Source organism: Durio zibethinus, chromosome 12 (assembly GCF_047325235.1).
Source record: "Durio zibethinus cultivar Kanyao isolate XHJ-2024 chromosome 12, ASM4732523v1, whole genome shotgun sequence".
In the NCBI taxonomy this organism is placed as follows: domain Eukaryota; kingdom Viridiplantae; phylum Streptophyta; class Magnoliopsida; order Malvales; family Malvaceae; genus Durio; species Durio zibethinus.
Window position 1 is genome coordinate 17,514,137 of NC_143173.1, and position 22,072 is coordinate 17,536,208.

Here is a 22,072-nt window from a genome sequence, read left to right on the forward strand (position 1 = left end):
CCTTGCAAATTTCATTAGTAAAGTGATATTATTATGATTCATAAGTATTAACATCAGCAAAATTCAGTAGCAATGTCAATGTCTACAAGCTACTAAGGACATCGGGTAACCATCAAAGGCAAATTGCAACCTGATACCAATCCCATTACAAATATCAAAACTATCAAATCATCAAAAAGTTATCAAATTACCAATTATCAACAATAATGCAATAGCATCATTCTCAAAGCTTCCATCTCTCTTTAGTTATTTGCACATGGTGCTTCCAATGAATTTTATACATTTGAACCCTACAATATAATACAATTTCTGGATTACTTCAATCATAAGGACCACCTCATATTAGTAAAGTAAGGGGGGTTTTTTGTTATTTTAGCCAATATTCTTCTACAAATGAATAGTAAGGCCTATAGAGCTGAACAGCTAAACAAGAGGGGTTTGACAACTGCTAGGAAAAATAATACCACCATGAGTGTAGGTAATTTACTCAATATACTGCCAAGACGTGGTTTTAAATTTTAAGCCAGAACTATCGTTGAATCATAAACTTACAGGGTGAAGTCCACCTTGGTGTAGAAGCCAAACCTTTCTGCATCTTTTCTGCAACCATAAACACACCTGTCCAAAAGAATCTGCAAGCAACAATACACCAAAGGATTCTTATGATTATAATTTTTTTTTTTAACAAAGTGAAACATTGTAGTTCTTAAAGGTGCTTTAGGAGTATGAAAATTACCCGTTTTCTGGCTCCAGAAAATAAACTGAAGGCCTTCCACTTTTCCAAACCAAATTTTAACTTCAGTGCCACCCGAAGAATAGCCTCTTTGGTAATGAATATCCTTCACCTATATCATAGAACATTCATTTAACAGATCTGAAATTATTAAAAAAACAAGTTTGAAAAAAGTAAAGAATGAATTGTTTTATATCTTTTTCGAATATTAAGATCTGAATGAATGAAATTGAGAATCTGATTATATGACAATAAACATCTTTTAAGTAGCATTCCCAAAATTTTCGTCATGTATAGCCCAAATAAAGAAGAGGGCAGGTAAGCCTTATATGAAACTTTTGTTTTCTGGAAAACCTAATAAGAAAAGGTTATGCGACAATTTAGTACCGGTATCTTATTAAAGGAAAAATGCACTTCAGCCACCTCATGCAAGATAGATAACACCACACGCAAGCTTACAAACAGCATGCCTAGTAAGCAACAATAAAAACAAAAAAAATCCATAATTTAAGGAAATTAAGGCAATCCTGTGAAAACAATTAAGATGAAAAATCTGGCTAAAGTGATGGCAATGAAGTTTACATGGCTAAGGTTCAAGCAGTCATACTTTGGAAGAATGATGTCCACATTGTTGTTTAAATCTTGAACAGCACGCGAGAGACTTGTAACGACATAACCCAGATCTCCAACCTGCAAAGTTATAAAAAGGAAATAATTGAGAAAAAGATGGAAAATGGAAAATCTTTTGGGTTTTTACTACATATTCGACCACAAACTGGAAATAATACAACACAGATGTCTATGATGTTCCATTTCTGTCTGAGGTTCAGCATCCTCTCCCCCAACTGTCTCATTTCCAAAACACTTTTCATTAGGAAAAGACATGTCTTTCGGGCCTTCTTTCAGCTTAAAGAATTTTCTCTTCATTAAGAGAAAGAATCTGAATGGACTCATAAGCAAAGAAAAACTAGAAAAGAAACCTTGACATATATCAGGGCAATAAAAAAAGTTTTAAAAACCTAAACTCCCTAATGTCCAACAGTTACCTTTGCAATGGGGCCTATGTCAACAGCAATATGCACAATGTTCATTGGTGGCTCTTGCACAATTCCTCGAAAAACAGATATTCGATAATCCATACCGCCTTTGTTGTCAAAAGTTCCAGCATCTTCCCTCTCAGAGAATACAAAGTCCATATGTGCATCCAATGGAACCTTGACTGCAGAGACACATAAAGTGAGTAAGTCTTTAATAGAAAGATTTAATGCAACAAAAGCCAAAAATAAAAAGAACGCCATATGTCACCTAAGGAGATGATATAAAGCAACGATTGATAAGTCATATATGCCTAAAACTTAGGCACAGATTGAATTCCAAATAATTTATTAGTCTGGATCTATAGAGGATAAAATGGTGAATGCAAACAGCAGATGACCCAAGAAGCAGTACAATTTTCTATTCACTAAAATTGACTATAAAGGATACTGATAGGTGAAATAACTCACAAACTTATTAGAGAGAATATTATTTTAAAAGCAGTTGATTATCACATTGATCCATGAAACCATACAGACAGAGACAATTAATGCATGCATCAGATACGAGCTCAGTCATTGCCAAAAAATTATGCATCAGAGAAAAACTTTTATCAAAAGCATTTGTTTGAAAACCATACTTTAGAAACTATTAAAGCAGTCAAAAGTGTACTTTTTGACCAAAGACATCTCTCGGTGAAAAGAAATCAATACAGGACAAGTCAATCCATGAAGACCAAAAGTTTGGTTCCCGAGTTAATAAGACAACCTAGTAAGGAAGAAAGACGTGAAGCCCACAAGGGGAAATGATGTTCTTAATATCACATTCATTGTTCACATTGTGTCATGGTCCCTTACAAGTCAATGCACAAGATCTGCCAAAGAGATTTACCTCACATTATTCCATTGATTTGATATATTTGTCATCTAAACCTACAAAACTTGCTTAACGTATCTTCCTAAGATTGAACTACCTATTATGACATTTACAAAATTTTTAACTCAAACTAACTCTACGAAGACTATTTAGTACTTTACAAATTGTACAGTCATAATTTCAGATCTAACAAAACAAACAATTAAAAACAAACCCATAAAGTGCATTTGTATTTTTGAACTTAATTCTGTAAATACCAAGTCACCTAAATGTTCATGTATTCCTCTCTCTCTCTCAATGACAAATAATTGTACTCATAAGCGACCACAACGCCGATCACAACATCCAAAACATTCAACTTTAAACTCTAATACACACGATCAAAACCAATGCCGTCCAAGTTAGAAGATTAAAAACTTAGAGAGAAAACTTTTGATTAGAGAAATACGAAATAAGAAAGAATGAGAGACATAGCAGCATACTAGTGACCCAGTAATCCAACAATATAGTCATAGACAACTAAATATATTACTACCATATGTGTTATAAAAGAGGATCTTGACTTCAAGCGAAAAGAGGCACACATGCTTATTTGCATTTGTATCCAATTATATCCTCTTAGAAATTATTGTTTCCTCTTTGTTTGATACCATCACTATTTCTCCACCCATAGAAACCATCACAAGCTTAAAGTGCGATAAGTGATGATCAGTTAAGACAGAAAAAAATTGTATCATTTCCAGAAGGAGATTTGACTTCAAAGTTTTTGTCATTATTAACACTAAGAAACAGTAGATTTCTATTAGGAGATTATGAGCTGGTAAGAAGCTCATAATTAAGGAGATCAAACCTTAAAGCCAAAGGGTAGAAAATAAGGACTTAACGATGTCCTTTAATAAAGGTACACAAATGTCATCCAATAACAACAAGGCGAAAAGAAATTGTGCGGACAGTACATACACAAAAGTCCACAAATAACCAATTTCATCTAGTATGAGTAACGAATTCATAATTAAGACATCATATGTGCAAACCAATCTATACATTCGAATAATTTTTCAAAAGTAAGCTGCCTTTCAGAATTATTCATAGTCACCACTCAACGACATACTAAGTTCAAGATTAGTTCACACATTATACCCAATAACAAATCACAAAAAAAATAATAAAAAGATAAAAAAATAATAAAATAAAATAAATTCAAAATGAAAATCAATAAATTAAAAGCTACCTTAGATAGATTAGAATTGAGATTGAGCTTGACTGAACATCAAAATCAAGATAAGCTGTATCAAATAAAATTCAACCTCGATCGAAACAAAAAAATATTGTTAGTCATTTCGGTCATTACAAAATCAGAATCAAAATGAATAGAAAGAGGAAGTACCTGTTTCGAAACGGCACTGATGAAGAAGATGACAATGATTGAGCTGAAACTAGAGAGGAAAAAGTTAGGGGTTTTAACAAACTAAGGAAAGATTCATTAGATTTTTGTCTCAAAACTGATTTGAAAAACAACAGATGAAAAAACATGATTTGCAGAGAGTGATTAGCTGAAAATCGCAGAAATGCAGAGGCTTAGCAGAGAGTGATTCATATATTCATAGCTGCAAGCAGAGAAAATCGAAATTTCAGCTTGTTTGTAGCAGAGGAAATCGAAGAAATTGTAGCAGAGATTGATAGTGTTGATGGAGAGTGCTGAGAGCGAGAGAGATTAAAAAAATATATAAAAAAAGAGAAATATGAAATATGAAATGAGAGAAAACAACTGAAAAAAAAATGACAGGTAAATTCGCATTTGTTCAGTTTTAGCATCTATATCATACTATCTATTCTGAAAGATTCCAACATCGCATTTTAATATTTGGGATGTGAACTTTAATGGGATTTTGTTTTCCGGTGTACAAATACAATAGATCTCTCTCTTTCAGTCTCACTTAAGAGCTTTATGCAATCACATTTAGGGAAGAAACACCAGTACTTCTTGTATGGACATGATTGAAGGATTTATTCCTACTGAATTCACAGATGACATGCTCCTATATCTTCTGGAAGGACAACTGCAAGTAACACAGAATTTACATGATCAGCCTTCTTTCTTTCTTTCTTTCTATTTTCTATAATTTATATTTTTGAAAATCATTCTCTAACCACAATAAAATGAAGAAAGATGAACCTCGACAAACTTACACTTGCATCTATTATTATTATTCTATCTCAACATGTCAACTAAATTTGGTTGGTAGATAAGATTGAAGACAAAAATCAGAAAAAAAAATAATGCATATAGTTCACAAATTAAGAACATGTGCTAGTAATTTTCATACTTAAATAAGTGTGGACTAATTCCACGACATCTCAAAAGCCTAAGATAACAAAACCATATGAAACCAAATCAAGTCAAATTCAATACTGCCTTATATACATTACGGTGTTATTATGACTCAAATATATGTATATATATATATATATATATATAGATAGATATACATATATATATGTATTATTTGATTACTAAGAAGAACAAGAAAGTTGCGGAAATAACCATTGAAAAGAACAAAAAATGTTGTTTTTTCTAAAGAGTGTTATCTTAGGAATATTTAATGTTATTTGTATGGAAAATGTTTAATTAGTTATCCGAAAAAAAGAAATTATTTTTAATATACATATGGGATAATTGAAATATAATAATATATAATTAAAAAGCGATGAAGGTACCTTCAATATGGACACAAAATACATAGCTGTTCTGCCAATGGCCTGCAAGAAAAATATAAAGTTCAAATGAAAATTGTCTTGAAAGGTAGTTAGAGGCATTCTATGTACTTTTCAATACTCTTAAACTATATACAAACAATTGTGTATCTTACTTTATTAATCCTTCTCCATGTTTTTCAAAAACTCTCTTTTGATATTTTTGAGCATGGAAACAACATCCTTCATATTTATCCTGTTTTCAGGTAAGTCAGATGAACAATCCAAAGCTAACGCCATGATGGACGATATACAATTCACTTTGACAACAAAATATTCATCCTCTTTATGCACTAAACTGGAGTCCGCTACATCAATTATTCCATTAGATAGTGACATTTTCACCCAATGTCTCATACTCATTTCTCCAGCAAAAGATTCATCGGTGGGCCTCTTTCTTGTGAAAATTTCCATAAGTAGAATACCATAACTATAAACATCACTTTTAATAGAAATAATTCCTGCTGATCCATATTCTGCATTTTAAACATAATTGAATAATTAAAAGATATTATATCTTCATAATCATAAAAAAATATGCTTATGTTAGAATATGGAAAAAAATAATAATAAAACATCACCTGGTGCCATGTAGCCAATAGTGGCAAGTGTCATTGTTTGTTTCATAGAATCTTCTTCTCCCAACAATTTGGAAATGCCAAAATCTCCCACATGAGCAACCATGTCTTTGTCTAGTAAGACATTACTTGGTTTTAGGTCACAATGGATTATAGGTGTTGGATGTCCCAAATGGAGGTATTCTAATGCTGATGCAACATCCATCATTATGTTGATTCTTTGTAGGATATCCAAGAAATAATTGTAAGAATATAACCATTTCTCAAGGCTCCCATTAGGCATGAATTCAAGCACTAAGGCTTTGAAGTCAATAGTAGAACAACAACTAATGACCTTAACAAGATTGCGGTGAAAGATATTGCTCATCACTTCACATTCAATCTCAAAACTCCTAAATGCTCCATCTCTTTGCAAATTAAAAACTTTTATTGCAACATTTGTCCCATCCAAAAGTATTCCTTTGTATACAGAGCCAAAACTTCCTGAACCCAGTAAGTTGTTTTCACTAAATCCATTAGTCCCTTCCAATAGCTGATTGTAGGAAATTCTTCTCCATTTCTCGACAGGAATTAAATCTTCAACAATCGCCAAAGTCGTATTCCCCCGCTGCTTTTTTTTATAGACAATTATGACTGCAATAACTATTATTATTGAAGCAAATGTTGGTAAAACATACCTCAAAGCATGTAGAGCGGTCTTCTTGAATTTCCGATGGATTTTATTTTTGCAAGGTGAGACTTGTAGTCTAGGTGAACCACAGAGTGCATAATTTTTCATGAATGATTTGGCCGTGAAGTTTAAAAAGGGACCTCCACTTGGGATTTCCCCTTCTAATCTATTGAAAGACACATTAAAATAATTCAGATCGTAGAGTCTTTCCAAAGACTTTGGAATGATTCCAGAGAAATTGTTGTTAGATAAATCCAAACTTTTCAAACTCATCAAGTCACCGAATGATTCAGGAATAGGACCTTGTAATCTATTACTAGCAAGATTCAAAACCTGTAGATCATGAAGACTTCCAATTGTAGGAGGAATATCAGTTGATAATAAATTCCTTGACAATTTCAAAGAGATAAGTACCTTCAAATTTCCAATGTCAAGTGGAAGTGAACCGCTAAAATTGTTTGATGACAAGTCTATTTCTAAGATATCTTTAAGGCTCCAAAAAGTTAAAGGTATTGTTGAATGCAATTTGTTGGAGAACAAGTATAGATATCTCAGAGAAGTCAAATCAGAGAAACATGTCGGTAAAGGCCCATCAAGCTCATTGTCACCTAATGATAATTTGTACAATCCCTTCAAACCACAAAGATCATGTGGTATAAAGCCCTGTAACTTATTTCCATAAAGATGCAAAAGTTGGAGATTTTTTAGCCTTCCTATTGTTGTTGGAATAGGTCCACTCAATTTATTAGAGGAAAGATCTAACAATATAGCGTTACTTAAGCTACCAATTTCCATGGGAATGCTGCCTCTAATTTTGCAATGATTGACCCACAATTGTTGAAGTGATGTGGAAAGATTTGAGATAGAAGTTGGAAGAATGCCATTCAATGGGTTCAATGATAGTTCTAAAATTCTTAGATGCCTGCAATTTGCCAAGGAATTGAGAAAGCTCCACTCATGAGTTGAAGTTTTGGTGGTCAAATGATTCGACCAAAGGTGCAAGTTCTCAAGGAACCTCAAATTGCCAAGTGTATCTGGAATAAGGCCAAAGAATGAGTTTTGTTCTAATCCTAGGATTCTGAGCTTAGAAACATTAGAGATTGAACCAGGAATATTTCCACTGAGATTATTGCGCCATAAGTAAATCTCCTCAAGATTTGAAGCAGAGCTCATGTATGGCAATTTACCTAAAAAGACAACAACAAAAAAAAAAAACAAGTTTGCATCTTTCCATACAAGAAATAAATTAATTCTTTTGTTTTGTTGTGTTTTTCATGAATCTATGTTGCAAGCTGAAGTGAATGCAATGCTTACATCTACAAATGTGAGTGAGGAAGAAAATGAAACAATTATAAATATGAAACAACTTCAAGTTTTTCTTGTTTGATGATCTATAATATATATATTTATATAATTTATAAAATTTTTTCTTATTTATAATGATTAAAAGGCTCCATACTTGTGTACAATAAAGTACTAAAGAGGAAAAAGAAAAAAAAAAAAGAAGGTACAAGAAAGGAAGGGAGAAAAGAAAAATATTATAAGGTTTCTAGTATATGCTTAAAATGTTTTCCATTTATGTGAGAATTTTATTTTCTTTAACTAATCTCAATTGCTTTAATTATAAAAAAGATTAAGGAAAATTTGGATGACAAAATTGTTCACGAAAGAAAAGGAAATAAGATAAAAATGAAGCAAATAAAAAAATATAAGTACATTTACATTAATTTGTTTGAGAAAAGAAAATTCTGAAAGTGTAAATATTTGAAAATAAATTAGAATTTTTATCTGTGCCATTTTAGGAAAAAAGGCTCAAAAGAGAAATGATAAAATTTCTTTCATTTTAGACTATATGCATAATATAAGAGAAAAATACAAAGATTCTCTGAAAAGATTGTTAAAAGTACATGTACTCTCTTTAGTTTGAAAATCACTTTCTTACTTCCCTAAGGTTTGATAGAACCTTACGAGTACTTTAACAGAGAAGCTTCATTTGAGGTTTGTTGGAGTAATACTGTATACATTTTACTACTACAACAAAAAATTATGATGACAAAAAATGTGAAACTAATGAAAAAGATTTTAAAATTATGCTTTTGATTACACAATTATTAGAGGGTGAAAAGCCTTGCCTTAGTCCGATTTAGAGGGTAAGTAAAGGTAAGTCAAGAAGCTCTTCTTGGATACTATGAAGGCCACACAAGAATTTTACCGTCGGAGAAAAAAATTTGTTACACTGTTTGTTGATGGAATTTTTCCAGGTTGTAGTGTCTTTAATCTCAAGCAACAATTTGTCAGATGTGGGAGGGTGGTTGATTTTTACGTCTCCAAAAATCAAATTTCTAAATGGTTTGCACTTGAGGTATTCCACTCTATATGTTCAAATGGCAAGGTATGATCAAAGAACTCATGTTAGTTTTAAACCCACCACTCAGTACATGGAAAAAGGTGTTATCTGCATAGAAGACTTTAGAGATGGACGATCTCATGCAGAGGTTGTTAATATGTCTGTCAAATCCACTCAGTTAAAGGATAGCATTGTATCAGATGGTAAAAAAGAAGAGGTTTTAAAATCGCTTGACATCCTTGATTACATTCCTCAAAATTTAGATTTGGAGAGATAACAACGAAATGTTGTTGGGATAGTTAGATATCCTGATACTATAAATGCCATTAACCAAATCTTCTCAGAGGACTTTGATGATTGTTCTGTCACTATCATGGGTGAGAATATGAATCTTTTGACTTTGAAAGCAAAGAAAGTATGTTATTATCTCTGGAACTTGGTCAGGAGTGGTCTCAAAATTGGTTAACGTCTATTACACCATGGAAGCCTAGCTAGATTTGCCATTCAAACCTTATTTGGCTGAGATTGTCAGGTATTCCACTTCACGCTTGGAATTCTAAGTGTTTCTCTTCCATTGGAAGTTTATAGGGTGAGGGTTTTAAGCTTGATGATTTTACACTAACGAAAAAACGTTTGATGTAGGTAGAGTCCCGATTTTAACAAATGATTATAGAGCCATTCTTGATGAGATTAAGGTCACTGTGGGTGATATTGTTTACTCCATTAAAGTTGTTGAACATGGGTACTTTCTTGACATTTCCACTAGTCTTCACAGATCATGCAGACCTGGACAACTCAGTTTTCATGGATGGCGGTGAAGATGTTTACTCTCCTCACGGCTAAGATTCCCCGAGTAACTTAAAATTTGAAAATGATGGTAATTTTATGGCTTTGGATGAAGATAACATTGTAACATTGTTATTGCAACTGCTGATACACCTAGAGATTCTAAAGAAGCATATGATGTCGATCTTGGAAATGAGACAAATTTGGAACAATTATGGACATGCGGAGTTAAATACAGGTGTTGCAATTAATTCTTCTTTAGAACCTCTTTTGAATAATGATGAAACAGCACAATTAAATCTAAATTGAATCATGTGGTTGATGAGTCCAATCTAGTGGATCAAACTATTGATACTTCTACGTCTCTTAGGATATCAAATGGCCCATCAGATACGCTTAGGATTCTATTGGTGGAAATATCTTAACTGATCTTCAGTCAAATCCAGTTTCTATTGAGCTTATGAGCAAGAGTGATATAGACGCTGAGAAACTTTTCAACGTTGAAGATAAATTTCACCTTGTTACTATTCGAGCAGGTAAAAGAAGGAAAAAAAGTAAGGCAAAATATTGGAAAGATCCAAAAGCAAGTCTCGCCAGATAAAGACACCTCTAGTTTCCATTGTTCAAGACCACTTTCGGATGAAGTTATTGGTTCTCGAAATAGAGCTTTTCTAGAAGAGGCTGAGAAGATTTGGGAAGTTGGTAAATTATTGGGTTTATCTGTAAATGAAGACGATGGTTCCATTATTCAACGTATTGCTGGTTTAGAAAGACAAGATTGGGAAGAGCTTCATCAAGACTGATACAAAAGGGCTTTGTCGATTTAAAGGTTCTAATGAATTTGGTCTTGTTTACAAGCTTTATCAATACTACAGTTAAGGAATTTGGCATAAGGTATTTTTAAAGTTGTGTTTGAAGGATATGATAGTAGATAGGAGGTTAATATTGGGAGTTTTAGCGTTTTGTTATTTGTATGCATTTGGGATATGGAAGTGGCTATGGTGGCTGTTAACTGGAGTAAAATAATCATCGACCATGAAAGTTGTTGTCTATATTTCTGAAGTTGTGATGCTTTGGAGATCAATTGGGGCATCCAGTTTGATGAAAATTTTTTTAGAAGCTGAATGATATGGTAGATGTCATGGCAAAGGTGGGTGGATAGAGAGATTTTTTTTTTTTCAAGGCATGGTGGTGATTTTGTTCTGTAAGGGATAGTGGTGTTTGCTCTCATTTTTTGTTTACCGATCATGGTAGTGTTTTTTTGTTTTTTGTTTGGATGTCATGATTTCTTCCTTTTAGGTGGAAGTCTTTAGTTAGAATTGTGCTACATGTTTTTTTGTTGTTTCTGGTATGGCTTTAACTATGTTTTTTGGTAAGATTCTTGTATTTCACTTATGATGGTCTTTTGATCTCCAATAAAAATAAGGCTTAGCAAAAAAAAAAAAATTACATAACTTTTGCTTTTTATTTTGTAAAAGAACAGTTAAATTCCCTAATTTGACAACAAAAAGGGTAAAAGTAGCACTTATTTTTATTGCATATATAAAAAAATGCATATAATTTATAATTATTATAATATAATTAATTATAATTTAAAATTATGTAAAGTTTATCAGAAATTTATATGTAACCCATATTTATAAGTGATGATCCTTATATAATAAGCTATTATGATTAGATAATAACTGTAATATTATAGTAAAAAAAATTATAGTTGAAATGCTCCAAATAAAAAGTTGGATAAGTTTAGATAAATTTATACATTATATTAAAACAATCCTGTAATAAAAGCATGGTAGTTGAGAATGAATTGAAAATTGAAACGTGGTTGGATAAGTGAAGAATGCTTATCTTTTAATTTTGAATGTTGATTTTTTCTAAGAACGGAGTACGACTAAAAAAAATCATTAATCCTATATTTTAAAACAATTGTTTTTGTTATTATTATTTTTTTGAAATTGGTTTTTGTTAAATATAATTAATAATAGGTTTGGTCCACAATTACCATATAAACTTTACTCATTTGTCTTAAAAGAATGGGTTGAGTAAAAAATAATATAGGCTAAGTAAACGTATGAGCCTTAATTTTTGTATTAAAAGAGTGGACTTAATATATAATGTCATAATAATTTTAATCTAATTTTTAATTTCCATATTTAAATTTATTATTTATATGTAATATAATAATGCTCAAATTAAAATTACCTTATCTATTCAATAAAAATTTTATATTATAGAAGATTTAAATTTAATATTTTATTATAATACTACACCTTGTTAATAAATAATAAAATTATATTAATTTTAATAAAATATTACATGTTGTTAATAAATAGTAAATTTAGAAAAACTAAAAAATGAATTGACCAGATGTCATTAGCTAATAATAGAAAAATTACAAAATGGATCAGTTCCAATTTAATGAAACTTTAAATTGGTGTTAAAAGAAAAATATTTGAGGGAATAAACACTAAAAGGTTTATAATTTGGTTTTATTGATGTGGAAAGACTGTTTCCTTCCTACTTCAAATTAAACAATTATTGCAATACAGGTTTTAGTTACGATTTTTTATGCAATTTTTATTTTAGAATACACTTTTTATATGTACTTTTTTATATCATATTTTCATTTCTAGAATCTCTATCTGCTTCTACTTCTCATTTTTCTTTCTTTCATTCTTTTCTTCTTGCTATTTAGGTTGTTTTTTTTTTTTTTTTCAAGTTTCAAAATTTTTAGCTTACTTTTTATCATCTATATATAAAATTAAACAAATATACACATACCACATCATCTTTTACTGTTTTCAATATACAGAATATCAAAATACAACATTCACTTATATCCATGCAGTGGGAAAAAAATGGGTAGTTAACAAATAGCTCAAATATATTCATATGAATCTTGTATGATTACAGCATATTAACTTTTGACTATACTTATAGAATCTGAATATTATTGTTTTTTATAACTTTGTTGCGATGAATATCAAATATATTCATTTGAATCTTATTTAATTTATCCTTTATCATAAACTTTTGAATTTCACAATCCTTTTAATATATACTTAACAGTTTTAATCAATTTAATGATATCTATATGATTTAATTTTTATGAAACATTTCACATATAGCCAATAAAACTACACGCAGATACACACTATTAATAAATTATAAATGTAATGAAATACATTGTTACATTTTTTGATATATTTTAAATATTTGCAGGTAAATAAATATAAAAATATTAAATATTATATTACTACTTTAAGTTTATGTAACAATAAATTAAGTAAGACGGTATTAAATAAATATGGGAGTAATTAACAAAGTACGTTAATTTTACTTTTTATTACATTATAAAACAAATCAAGTAATTTTACCATATATAATTGCAATGGGATAATAAATAATAGCCATATTGGCATCGTAAGTGTTGGGTACCTAACTTTTTTCCACCTTGGCCTACCTTGAAGTCTTAGGTACTGGTGTGCATCCTAACTAGGGGTATCATTCAATCATAAAACGTTTTCTAAAAAATTAAAAATATTTTCCAAAAGATGGAATTTCGATTTTTAGGTTTGGTTTTCAAATTCCTTTGAGTCTTTGTTTCGCCTTTCCCTAATTTAATTGGAAACCTCATTTGATTTTAAGAAGATAAAAAGGTTTAGAAAATCATTTCTCAAGCCTTTCAATGGCACCTCATTTGTTTAACAGTTTTCATAATTTTATGATTATTTGTTTTATAATTCTAAACTAAACTTTTTTTAAACTAAAGTAAACAATTTGAAATAAAAAAGCAATGAAATGTTTATAACAAAATTACCTGATAGACTATTGTTCGAGAGTTCAATTTTTTTCAAAGAAGAAATGTTGAAGATGACATGTGGAATCAACCCATTTAAACGCATGAATGGTGCATATAATATCTCCAATGAAACAAGATTCCCAATCTCCCATGGAATTTCACCTACAAAGGAACAACAACTTACTATTATAAAACTATTCACTTTCTAAACATTCCAATAATATTGAGGTTATTTAAAATGCAATAAAAGTCAATTACACAAGAAATTCCTAATTTTTTCAATGTTTAAAATATGAAGGAATAATTAATTTTTTCAATACCAAAAGTTTTAGTCAAAATGAGAAAAGAACAAAAGAAAACCAAGACATGACTATTTTCGTGTTGGCCATTCTATTAATTTTTATTTTTAAGTTATTTTTTTATTCTTTTTTTCAGTATAAATAGTAATAAATATCAATCAATTGAAATCTAAATAATCATATGCAAAAGCTTACCTTCTATATCATTATCACCTAGATATATCTCCTCAAGTTTGGTTAAATTTCCTATACTTCTTGGAATGTGTCCATTGAATCGATTAAAAGATAATGATAAATTTCGAAGATTGTCGCAGTCACCAATATTTGATGGAAGGTAACCAGAAAATTCGTTGTGGGATATGTGAAGCACCTCAAGTTTGAAAAGAGAGTAACATATATTATCTGGAATACTACCAGAGAGATTATTGCTATAGAGATAAATTTCTTTCAAAGAAGTAAGGTTAAAGATGGAAGCCGGTATTGGACCAATTAGCCTCATATTTCTAACAGAAAATATCTCCAAGCTTAGAAGATTTCCAATTTCTGAAGGGATCTCACCTGTGAAAATAACAAAAACCAAGTTGTAAGAGCTCGGTCAAGTAGATAATTAAATTAGATATGAAACCATTTTTTCCAAATTTTATGATATTATTGATTAAATTAGTTAATTATATTCTCATTCTAAATATTATCTCAAAAGAGATTAAATACCAAAATTTTGAGTCATAATGGGAAAACATAAAAGAAACTTAAGTTCATATGGTTTATTTTTTTTATTTGTCTTTTACTCTCTGTTCATTTTTGAGTAAAATATACCAATTATCCGTAACTTTTGTATAATATTTCATTTTGAAACACAAAACGTAATTTATATCCATAACCTTCTAAAAATGTTTCAAATTCACATATTTCATCAACTATTAATGAAAAATCAATGAAACATGCCATGTGACTGAAATTTCAACTCAAAAACCAAAATGATTCCTTTTTTTTGTTATGTAACTAAAAAATATTTAATTTACAATATTTATTATGGTTAAGAGTTAAATTTATTTTTTTAATTTAAAAATGGATTATTTCCAAGAAAAAAATATATAAATTAGTTTTCAAAAAGTACAAAAAATTATTTTTATCAAAATTTTTGTTTATTTGAAAAAAATGGAAAAAAGGAAATATTAAAATATAAAGAAAGAAAAGGAGAAAACAAAAAAGAGAAAAAAATAAAAGAAGGAAAAATAAAAAAGTAGTTTGGTTAACTAATTTAATAATGACATTTATCAGCCTATTAAATGTTTATTTCAAATTTTAAATGTAAGTTTTAGGAAGAAAATAGTTCATTTAAAACTCAATTACACAAGAAATTCCTAATTTCTTCAATGTTTAAAATATAAAGGAATAATTAATTTTTTCAATACCAAAAGTTTGAGTCAAAATGAGAAAAGTATAAAAGAAAACCAAAATATTACTATTTCCGTGTTGGTCATTCTATTAATTTTTATTTTTTAGTTATTTCTTTTTATTCTTTTTCTAATATAAATAGTAATAAATATCAATCAATTGAAATCTAAATAATCAAATGCAAAAGCTTACCTTCTACATCATTATCACCTAGATATATCTCCTCAAGTTTGGTTAAATTTCCTATACTTCTTGGAATGAATCCATTGAACCGATTAAAAGATAATGATAACTTTTGAAGATTGTTGCAAGCACCAATATTTGAGGGAATACTGCCAGAGATACTATTGTTATAGAGATAAATTTCTTTCAAGGAAGAAAGGTTCAGGATGGAAGCTGGCATTGGACCAACAAGGCTCATATTTTGGGCAGCAAATATCTCCAAGCTCAAAAGATTTCCAATTTCAGGAGGGATCTCACCTGTGAAAATAACGGAAACCAAGTTGCAAAACCTGGGTTAGGTAGCATAAAGCATTTTTTTGCTTCGCATCACTATTCATTATGAAATCATTTTCTCCTAATTTTATGAGATTATTGATTAAATTAGATAATTAAATTCTCATTCTAAACATTATCTCAAAAGAGATTAAATACCAAAATTTTTAGTCATAATGAGGAAAACATAAAAGAAACTTAAGTTCATTTGGTTGAATTTTTTCTATTTGTCCTTTACCTTCTTTTCATTTTTTAGCAAACTATACCAATTATATATAACTTTTGTGCAATATTTCATTGTCATCCACAAATTTTAAAATGTAGTTTATATCCATAACCTTCTAAAATTGTTTCAAAATCATATATTTCATCAACCATCAATGAAAAATCAATGAAACATGTCATGCGATAAATTTCAACTCAAAATTCAAAAGGATTCACCTTTTTATGCCATGTAACTAAAGAATATTTAATTTACAATATTTTTTATGGTTAAGAGTTAAATTTATTTTTTAAATTTAAAAACTGAATATTTCCAAAAATTAAATTAATTTTTCAAAAAAATACAAAAAATTATTTTCAGCCAAGAAATTTTACCTAAGAAAATAACATGAGTTTCATGGTCACTGTTAATATTTAGGAGTTTTAACATGATATCAATAATTAAAATAATTTTAGCACTTACTTTCCAAATTATAAAAGTAATTCTACAGTAATTTCAAATTATCAAATAAAGTTTATTTTGACAAAAACTTCAATGTTGATAAGAAAATAAATAAAACTAGTCATGTTTTAATTTAATAGGAAAATAATTAATTATAAATAAAGTAGCTAATTTAATAAATTATCAAATTATCAAAGGAAAATAATAAAAAAAAAGCTTACCTTCCAATGTAAATGCTTTTTTAAAATTATCAAATTATCAAATACTTTTTTTTATTTTGTAAATGAATGTCTTAAAAATAGTTTTTTAAATTATTTTATATAAACATAAAAAAATTAAAAATAATACAGTAGACATTTGAAAACATTATAAAATATTAGTAATGTTAATTATTATTATTATTTACTCTTCCACTTATTAAAATATAGTTTTTTAATCCAATATAATAATAATAATATATTTTAATTTTTATGTATTTAACTCACAAGAAAATATCATGCGAAAAAATAAATGTAAGTTCTAGGAAGAAAATAGTTCATTTAAAACTCAATTACACAAGAAATTCCTAATTTCTTCAATGTTTAAAATATGAAGGAATAATTAATTTTTTCAATATCAAAAGTTTTAGTCAAAATGAGAAAAGAACAAAAGAAAACCAAGATATGACTATTTTCGTGTTGGCCATTCTATTAATTTTTATTTTTTAGTTTTTTTTTATACTTTTTTTCAGTATAAATAGTAATAAATATCAATCAATTGAAATCTAAATAATCATATGCAAAAGCTTATCTTCTATATCATTATCACCTAGATATATCTCCTCAAGTTTGGTTAAATTTCCTATACTTCTTGGAATGTGTCCATTAAATCGATTAAAAGATAATGACAAATTTCGAAGATTGCTACAGTCATCAATATTTGATGGAATGCAACCAGAAAATTTGTTGTAGGATATATGAAGCACCTCAAGTTTGAAAAGCGAGTAACATATATTATCTGGAATACTACCAGAGAGATTATTGCTATAGAGATAAATTTTTTTCTAAGAAGGTTAAAGATGGAAGCTGGTATTGGACCAATTAGCCGCATATTTCCAACAGAAAATATCTCCAAGTTTAGAAGATTTCCAACTTCCCAGGGATTTCACTGGTGAACATAGAAAACAATTTGCAAGAGCTCGATCGAGTAGCAGAAAGTTTTTTTCATGGCATTACGATTCATAATGAAACCATTTCCTCCAAAATTTATGATATTATTGATTAAATTAATTAATTAAATTCTCATTCTAAACATTATTTTAAAAGAAGTTAAATACCAAAATTTTGAGAAATAAAAGCGAAAAACAGAAAAGAAATCAAAGTTCATTTGGTTGCTATTTTATTATTGGACTTTTAGTTTCCATTATTTTTTGGGTAAAATATACCAATCATGTATAACTTTTGTGCAATATTTCATTTTCATGTATAAATTTTAAAATGTCATTTTTAGATCCATAATCTCACAAAAGTATTTCAAATTCAGCCAAAAAATCAGATAGGTTTTACCTTTTTGCCATGTGAACATTCACATGGATATCTTGTTGCACTAAGATGGTAAATTTCGTACTATTTGAAACAGCTTTAAGGGATCGTAGATTCAAAATTTGAGCTTTAACGAAAATGAAATATTATATATACCAAAATCATGAATATATGATGTAATTTACTCTATTTTAGGATTTTTTTTTACTTTTTTCTATTACATTTTGCAAAAACAAAAAAAAAAAGCAATAAAAAAAATATATTATTATCAAGCAGAGCCTAAATAATAAAATATCCAAGAAATATATTTAGGTTTATAAAATTACTTATCCCATTTGGATTATTTCCGTTGAATCAAATTGTAACCTAAGTTACTACAACTATCACTAGAAAACCCACCGCAACTAGACAATCAAGCCTGATCTTTATCACAAGATTTATCTTGTTTACAATATTTACTTGCTTGGTTGTAACTGCTTTTTGGTTGTGTTGTGTTCTTCTCTCATTTTGTCCTCTCTTAAAACTCTTAATATTGTATCCCTCATTATCCTCCATTGAATAAAGGACAAAACTTATATGAAATTCGGTGAAGTTCGTAAAATTTTTTACTAGAAATGATTAAATAAAAACTAAAATTAAAAATCAAAACTGATAGACTAAAAAATCTTATTATATAAATCAAGTTTACAAATTTTGAAATAATTTTAATATATAATTTTTAAATAGACATTTTTGTAAAAATATTAATAGAAATTTTTATCATTGAATCAGCATCGATTAAATTTTAATCATAAACAATATTTTTAATAATTTTTTTATATATTATTGATCTTCACATCGAATTCTATCAATCTATCAATTTAAGTTTTTTATTAAAGTTTCTATTAAATCATTTTTAAAAAAAAAAAACCTTTACAAATTTTACCTACATAGCTTCATATATATTTTGTTCTTGAATAAATTCCCTTGTCTTTCAAAAAAAAAAAAAAGCAACGAAGCCTGATCTTAGGCTTTACTTGGTCATTAATGCAAAAAGTTTAGTTAAGTACAAAAGTAATATTCTTGAATAATTAATTAAAAGATGTTTTAATTTCTGTTAATAGTTTAATATATGATTCTACTTTTATATAGAATAATAATAAATTACATTTTGAATGCTTATTTTATTTTACTTTTTTCTCAGTTTTAATTAAATTAGGTGATACCCACACATTGTCTCGGATTAAAATTTTTTTGTTTTGTCATCCTTGTTCACTGAATTTTAGAAAAATGTTATCTGATTTTAAACAAAGCAAAAAAAAAAAATGAAAGATTAAAAAATCTAAACGAGAGTGACACGTGAATATATAAATTAGCTTTTTATTCTCACAAAATATATTTTATAAAAAATACAATTTTTATTATATTTTTTACTAGCGAAACCCACCTAATATCAAGCTTTCAATAAAAAATCAGTGAATACACATATATATATAATTAAATAGATAATATATATTTATATTTATATCATAGGATGGTATGGTGCAAAGTATCATAAATTCTATTTTGGCTCGTCCCTTATTTCTATAAAAAAATTTGACTCAAATTTATTCGATATTGATTATTTTGATAAATTAAATATTTTGCATTTACAATTTAAGAACGAACTGTTTTGATAAAAGAAAATTATCAAAGGGAAAAAAAAAAAAAAAAAACTTACCTGCCAAATTATTTCCACCCAAGTTTAGCATTCTGAGCCTTGTTAAATTTCCAATACTCCTTGGAATGGTGCCACTGAATCTGTTAAAGTCTAATGTTAAATTTTGAAGACAGTTGCATTCATCTATACTTGATGGTATTTGACCAGAAAACTCATTTGAGGCCAAATAAAGTGCCTCAAGATTGGGAAGATGGCGACATATATCTTCAGGTAAACTACCAGATATATTGTTGGCTGCAAGAGAAATCATATGTAAGGAGGAAATGTTATAAATGGCTGTAGGTACTGAGCCAGAAAGTTGATTAACTGCCAGACGAAGTATTGTTAGATTTCTAAGATCACTTATCTCGGGTGGAATGTGTCCTTGAACGAGATTGTACCTCAAATCCAAGATCTCCAAGTTGGACATTTTAGCTAGTGACTGAGGAATTGTACCTGTCAAATTGTTGTTCCGGAGACTCAAGTATAATACTTTTTTTAATCTCCCAAACCATGAAGGAATTTCCCCACTAAGAAAATTGAAGCTTAATTCGATGAGTTTCAGACGACTTAATTGCCCCAACTCTCTCGGTAAATGGCCATGGAAATTGTTATGACTCAAATCAAGAGATACTAAAAACGAGAGATTTCCCAATTGTGGAAGGACAGTTCCTGTAAGATTCATGTTGGGAAGATTTAACGCGCTGACTCTCCTATGTTTAGATGCGCAAGAGACACCAACCCAATTGCAAACAGAGGTAGTGATGGTCCAGTTGTTGGCTAAGATGTTGTGAGGATCAATGATTTGATGCTTAAATTCGAGAAGAGCATGTTGGTCTGTGGTAAGGTTCCTCACAATCATGGCGTAGCTAACCATGAAACAATCAATGAACACTAAAGCTAGCGAAAGAAAATGGAATATTCTCATGTTGATGGCTGTGGAAGGAAATCAAATCGATGAAATTGCAGGATGTATACGGAACTCTGATCAAAGCAATTCTTAAATAGGAATAAACTTGCCAATATGACTTAGACCATAAGAGGAAAGTTCTGGGTTGGTCTTGGTCTTCACAATTAACAAATGATTCAAGCTTTTGATTTTGGGCCCTCTAATCTTTTTTTATCTCCTTTTACAAGCATTGGCGAAGCTAATTTATCTTTTTGCATTCTTTCTTTTTCTTTTTCTCTTTCTTTCTTTTAATTTTTTTGTCTTGTACACTTTTTAAGGCCCCATGACTCCACGTTTTACAAGAGAGAGTTGCAAAATAGTAATGGCTCTATTTTTTTTGTCAAAAAAAAGTAATTTATAGTTTTTTTAAAACTTCTGAGTTAGTTATTGTACAAATCAAAGTAATTTAAATTTAATTAGTAAAATTACTTAAAATCAAAATGAAATAGTAATAAAAATATGTAAGTAAAGATATTTATGTATTTTTATTTAAAAATTTATGATGAAAGAAAAATTTTCCATTTCCAGATCAAAACAGGCTGCAAACTTTAAGGAGAATTTATACTAGATTTACATATCATTCACCAAAAGTAGTGCTAGTAGTGGGATTCCTCGCTACTAGCGTTAAGTTTTCTCATAATTATGGCGTAGTTAACCATGAAATAGTCAATGAACATTAACGCTGGCGAAAGAAAATGGAATTTTCTCATGTCTATGGCTGTGATGGGATCTATGTATATCAAAACAGGTAACATAAAATATTGAAGAAATTGAGTCTGCATAAAGCATTGTTTAAATAGATTTCTATACACACCTACGAACTCGTCAACACTGAAGACAACTGAAATTATGATAGGACATTGAAGTCAAGACTTGGGGCCTTAGCATGTCTTGGTCTTCACCATGCTCTTCTGCAATAAGCCAAGCTTTTATTTTGGACCTTTTTAATTTGTTGTTTTCATAAACGGGACAGGTAAGTTGCTAAGGCCTAGTTTAGTATTATCCTCGCGATTGAATAAAGTTTGAGTTAAACGAACGTGCTTAAAAGTATGATAAAAGTAAGTGTCGTTAAAAATTTTAAGCGTTTAGTTTTATCGGAAAAAAATTATTACGAGTAATTGAAATGTTTAATAATAATAACAATATTATTATTAATAAATATAAGAATAATACAGTAATGTTTTTCTTTCAAACACATTTTTTGATCATAAAAATATTTATCAAGAAATTTTTTGTTTGTATTTATAAATCAGTTTTTTAAATTGAAAAACTATATTTTTTATTTAACATTGAAATTATATCCAAAGTTTGAACGTAAAAATTATTTTCAACATAATACAAACCGAGGTCTAAATCTCTCCATATAAAGGGTATTCGTACCGTACAAATTCAAAACCTCTTACTCTTTAAATAATAAAAGTTCTCTTCATCTAAATACGAGTATATATACAACCTTGTAAATTTAAATATATTTAACTCATCAAA

The 22,072-nt window shown here is 28.9% G+C and overlaps 1 protein-coding gene across 1 annotated transcript; it reads right to left on the reverse strand.

Moving 5' to 3' along the window:
* Nucleotides 1-1,919: 1,919 nt before the first annotated feature.
* On the reverse strand, nt 1,920-20,566 carry LOC111297209 (uncharacterized). The gene is made up of 10 exons (XM_089740931.1): nt 19,660-20,566; nt 15,474-15,761; nt 14,079-14,441; nt 13,603-13,746; nt 5,980-7,833; nt 5,515-5,874; nt 5,363-5,404; nt 4,032-4,704; nt 3,876-3,951; nt 1,920-1,952 (listed from the first exon to the last, which is right to left on the reverse strand). The coding sequence occupies exons 1-6, from the start codon at nt 20,564-20,566 to the stop codon at nt 5,519-5,521; spliced, it is 3,912 nt and encodes a 1,303-aa protein (XP_089597057.1). The 3' UTR covers nt 1,920-1,952; nt 3,876-3,951; nt 4,032-4,704; nt 5,363-5,404; nt 5,515-5,518.
* Between the last annotated feature and the right edge of the window lie 1,506 nt (nt 20,567-22,072).